The sequence below is a fragment of the Lolium perenne genome, chromosome 6, assembly GCF_019359855.2.
Source record: "Lolium perenne isolate Kyuss_39 chromosome 6, Kyuss_2.0, whole genome shotgun sequence".
NCBI lineage: Eukaryota > Viridiplantae > Streptophyta > Magnoliopsida > Poales > Poaceae > Lolium > Lolium perenne.
This window is the reverse complement of record NC_067249.2, coordinates 71899819-71905608: the sequence shown is the minus strand read 5'-3', so window position 1 is coordinate 71905608 and position 5790 is coordinate 71899819. Positions and strand designations below refer to the sequence as shown.

General features: G+C 42.8%; 1 protein-coding gene across 1 annotated transcript; it reads left to right on the top strand.

The window, feature by feature from the left end:
- Nucleotides 1-4158: 4158 nt before the first annotated feature.
- Nucleotides 4159-5577, top strand: LOC139832426 (uncharacterized). Its single transcript, XM_071822186.1, has one exon. The coding sequence runs from the start codon at nt 4159-4161 to the stop codon at nt 5575-5577; it is 1419 nt and encodes a 472-aa protein (XP_071678287.1).
- The last annotated feature ends 213 nt before the right edge of the window (nt 5578-5790 follow it).

Genomic DNA, 5790 nt, shown 5'->3' with positions numbered 1-5790 from the left:
TTCAACTCTCCTATTATTATTTTGACATATAGTAAATTGTGTCATGACTGCAGATCCTAAAGAGGCCAAAAGGCAGAGAAACCGAGAGTATTATGCAAAAAATAAAGATGAAATTGCAAAACGCCGGCGCCAAGCACGAGAACTTAAAAAACAAGTTCCTTCAACGGATGCAAACATAAACGAGAACATAGTATGTCATACACCAGATCCTCCACAATCAGGAGTCAGCCAGCTGCAATATAAAACACCAGGTCATATGTTCTTTACTCACGCATATATGTGGCATATTTTTTTAATGCAAATATCAATTATCAGCTACAATGAATTTTGTAGACATGGCTCCACATGTTCAACATACCTAAGCATCTCAATTACCGGAACCGGAACCAACACAATTCTATGCAGACGGTTCACCAAACCATATACCTGCTAATATAATCTTTCATGCCATTTTTTGCATTTTTTTACGTGATCTTCAAAATCTTCTAACAATGTTTGATGTTCACATGTCTTGAAGCTGTTCAGGCTGCGGTAATGCTTATCTTCATCAATCGTCAACATCTACCTTGCAATATGATGGCTGTGACTCTGCATCGCCTATCAAACACACAACGAGGTCAAAAAAACCAAAGTGCTAAAAGTTGGTACGCTAAATTGTCTCGAACAAAAAAGCTGACTATATACAGAGGCAGCGGTTAGCTCGCCATCGAAAGAATGTTGCAACTCGGACTGCTCTTAATCATGCAGAAGTATCTCCGATGCAAATTACCCCATTGAGCAACGTAACCATGTCACTTGCAAATGGTACATAAACCTCTATTCAGAAAATTTAGCAAAATATACATAGCGTAACTGTTTCATGCGAGCTTCATTTCATCTATATCATCCTATTTTCTACTTCAGGTAGCAGGGATACTGCCACGCAATGCAGCGACTCAAGAATGCTTGACGGACATCATAGTGATTGGCTACACAGTAATTTGACTTTCATCTCTCATGTGAGATCTGGACAAGATCTGCAAAATGGATCCACATCTGCAGGAGGACATGGACAAAAGAGCTTCGCTGAACAAAGTGAATATTGCACCAAGAAACGACAGCGTGATTCTTCTGATCAGAAACGACAACATGAAAGGGATCGGTACTCATCAATGACAGATGGTGAGAAGGAAATATGCTTGCGCAAAAAAAGGGAGTATAAGAAATTAGTCCGGGAAAATTCTTCGCCCTTGATCACCTCACATTGCACGCCTTACATGCAAGCACAACCATGTAAAACTAACCCAACAGGTACTGCTGGCCACATGCATATAGTGTATGCATGTAATCTAATTGTGCAGTTCACATATCTCCGTTTTAACTAATATTTATGCAATTTGCTACAGACCAAGTTGACACAAACATCGATGATGAGTCCGATCCTGCAGGCATTTTAGAGCCATTTGAACAAGGTGCTACATTGGAAGGTATATTAAATAATCACACTGTCTATGTACAAATGTGAGGTGTATCAAGCATTATTGAGACAATTCAACACAACTTGCCTGCAGAGAACTTAGACACATTACAAGAGAAAACAACAATGCATGATGATGATGATGATGATGAGTGCAGGATTTTTAGTGGTACAGGTAACTAATACAAATCACCGAATACCATTATTGCAATCCAATATGCCTTTTGGCGCCTATTTTATTCCTACTTATTTTGTCTTGGCAGGCGATGTGTTTGATTCCTACCGAGTGACAAATGGTGTTTCCACGACTAACCAGAATGATGATCCTTATGACTACGTGTACCACAATCTACCAAGGAAGCATCATGCTTTGAAGCCAGTAAAAGACTGCGAACATTGTGGAGCAATGATGATCCAATATGAGGGTCCTGCTTTCTGTTGCAGAAAAGGGAAGGTGCCTCAAGAGTTGCGACGGTTGTTTACAAGTCAGGTTGATGAGGATGCAAAATATTTCAGAAAGCACATAAGATATTTCAACAGCCACTTCTCCTTCACTAGCCTTGGAGTCACCCTGGATAAGACGGTCAGCACTGCGTCAAAAACTGGGGTGTATACATTTCGTGCACAAGGGGCATTGTATTATAAGATGGACGATCTGGTGCCTGGCGGTCAAGGACCTAGACATCTCCAGCTCTACTTCTATGACACGGATGAAACCTTGGAACATAGAGTTAAGCGGTCTCCAGATCTTGATATCAATATCGTAAGGGCGATTTTGAAGATACTGGAGGATAACCCGTATGTGCAAACCTTCAAGAGCATTGGATCTGTTCCGAACCTAGACGAATATAGGATATCACTAAATACAGATATAAGGCTGGACCAACGAAGGTACAATGCGCCCACAGCTTCCCAGGTGGCCGCGATGTGGGTTGAGGGGAGTGACCCACAAAATACCTTTGATAGGCAAGTTGTGGTGTATGGCAAAGGGGACCGTCCTATATTTATTAGAGCTTACTATGGTTGCTATGATCCTTTGGCGTATCCATTATTCTTCCCGAGAGGGGAGACGGGATGGAACCGTTGGATGCCATATGAGAAACCACCTAAAGTTGCAAAATCAAAGAACCAGGATGACACACCTAAGGTCGTTCATTGTGAGAACCAGAATGACAACGAGCATGAACACTTGCAAGGTGTACATCAGAGTTCAAATGTACAAATTGGAAGAAAACACGGATGAGGTAGAAGAAAACACAGATGAGGTAGAAGAAAACACAGATGAGGTAGCAGGTAATTATCCCCGTGCTGACAAACGTGTTTCACATTTCATGTTTCATATTTTATTCATTGTTAGTGGAGATCAACGATTAATCATTTTTTGATCCATCTTGCAGATGATGAAGAGGATCAGGATGATGATGCAACTGGAGGTAAACGAAAATTTATCAGCGCCAGGGAGTATTACTGCTTCAAGCTACAAGTCAGAAAAGGACTCTTTAATATTATATTGTTCGGTGCACGGGGATTCCAGCAATGGGCTGTTGACATGTACATCAAGATGGAGACAATGAGACTTGATTTCTTCTCCAAGCCTAAAAATCAAAAGCGCATTCGTGCAGAACTATACCAGGTACCACAATGTTCTCCAATAATTAAGATTTCTAGGTTATATAACACATGAATATACTGAGCATGAAGTTTTGATTGATTTTTTTCTTAAGGGTGTTGTTGATGTTATTGATGCTGGCGAGACACGTGGTTCTGAGGTTGGAAAGAAAATCGTGCTACCACGGACTTTTCCGGGAGGTGATCGAGACATGCAACGAAGATTCCTTGATGCGATGGCGATAGTCCAGCGGTTTGGGAAGCCGGATTACTTCATCACGATGACTTGCAACCCACACTGGGAGGAGATTACATCCGTACTTGAACTCGGGGCGTACGCCACAAGACCGTCCAGACCTTGTGGCAAGAATATACAGGGCGAAGTTGCGAAGTATGAAAGATCTCTTAATCAAGAAACAATACTTTGGTGAGGTTGCTGCATATGTCCATGTTACTGAGTTTCAGAAGAGGGGGCTGCCACATGAGCACATGCTTTTGATCATGCGATCGGATAGCAAGCTAACAAATCCAGATGGGTACGACAAGGTGATATCTGCAGAAATTCCTGACAAGGACAAAAATTCTGTATTGCATGCTTTGGTGGTGAAGCATATGCTCCACGGACCATGTGGTGCTCTCAAGAAAAATTGTCCTTGCATGATAGATGGTGAATGTCGATTTCGCTATCCTCGGCAGTTCTGTGATGCTACGGAGCAAGGAAAGGACTCATATCCTATCTATAGGAGGAGACATGATGGTCGCCGTGTGAAGGTCAGAGGAGCTGAGCTGGATAATAGGTGGGTTGTCCCATACAACCCTGGTCTCCTTATGATGTATAATTGTCACATCAATGTTGAAGCTTGCTCTAGCATCAAGGCAGTGAAATACTTATTCAAATACATCTATAAAGGACATGATCGTGCTTCATTCTTAGTTGATCCAGCAGCAGATACAGATGGTGGAGTAATCAATGAGATTAAACAGTATAGAGATGCTAGGTTCGTGGGGCCACCGGAGTCTATCCACAGGATTTGCGCTTTTCCAATGTACGGTGTCTCTCCCTCGGTTCTCCAATTCAACTTCATTTGGAAAATATGCAGTCTGTCACATTCAAGGAGGGTGATAATCTAGAGGATGTTATCAGTCAGGATTCTTCTTCCAACACCATGCTCACTCAATATTTCAAGATGAACAAGGTGGACCCTTATGCGAGGAACTTCTTGTACAAAGAGTTCCCAGAATTTTATCGTTGGATTAAGTGTAAGAAGATATGGCAGATAAGAAAACTAAAGGGCCGGGGGCAGATTGGGAGAATTGTGTATGCAAATCCTGCTGAAGGTGAAAGGTACTTCCTAAGAATACTTATGAATCATGTTCGAGGTGCAACATCATATGAAAATTTGAAGACTGTGCATGGAAAGTTGTGCGCGTCTTTCAGAGAAGCGTGTGAGAAAAGAGGTCTGATAGAGACCGACAAGTCACTTGATGACTGCTTGACTGAGTCTGCTACTTTCCAAATGCCACGTGCTCTAAGAAGGCTATTTGCAACTATTCTGGTGTTTTGTGAGGCGACAAACATCCGATCATTGTGGGAGAAGCACCTCGAGTCAATGTCTGAGGACTACCTTCGGAACCATCCCAACAAGGCCGCAGTAGAGCAGATGGTCCTTAGAGACATTAGGGATCTGGTGCATTCGATGGGGAAGGATATTGGCAGTTATGGCCTCCCAGATTTGGATCCGGTAGATGATGGGTGTTCAAGTGGTTACTCGAGAGAGGTTCAAGAGGAGATGTCGATCATTCCGGACAAAAAAGATATAAATTTGTATACATCTCTTAACACTGAGCAGCGCGCTGGTTTTGATGAAATACTCTCTCACGTCGTTGACAAAAGGAGCCAGGTATTCTTTGTTGATGGTCCAGGTGGCACGGGAAAGACATATTTGTACAAAGCACTTCTTGCTAAGGTTCGTTCACTAGGACAAATAGCTATTGCAACAGCGACATCTGGTATAGCGGCATCCATCATGCCTGGTGGACGCACCGCCCACTCAAGGTTCAAAATTCCAATTAAACTCACAGATAGCAGCATGTGCAATTTCACCAAGCAAAGTGGTACCGCAGATCTGCTCCGCAAGGCATCTTTGATAATCTGGGACGAAGTTGCCATGACAAAGCGTCAAACAGTTGAGACACTTGATAGGTCCCTACAAGACATCATGGGATGTGATTTGCCTTTTGGTGGGAAGGTTGTGGTGTTTGGAGGAGATTTTAGGCAGGTCCTTCCAGTGGTGACGCGTGGGACAAGAGCGCGGATCACCGACGCCACACTACGGAGGTCTCATTTATGGGAGAAGATTAGAAAGATACGTCTCACGCGTAATATGAGGGCACAAATCGACCCGTGGTTCTCCGGTTACCTCTTGAGAATTGGGAATGGAACGAGAAGAGACGATCGGTGGCGATTATGTGCGTCTTCCGATGACATTGTTATTCCTTACACTTCTACGTAAGAACCGGTGAACAAGCTTATTGAAGATGTCTTCCCATCGCTTCATGAAAACGCCGCATCCTGATCCTACATGAGCTCACGTGCCATTCTTTCAACCAAGAATGAACATGTGGACAATCTAAATACAAAGATGATTGAAAGGTTTCCTGGAAAAGAAAAGGTATATTATAGCTTTGACTCTGTCGAAGATGATGCACGCAATAACTACCCAATT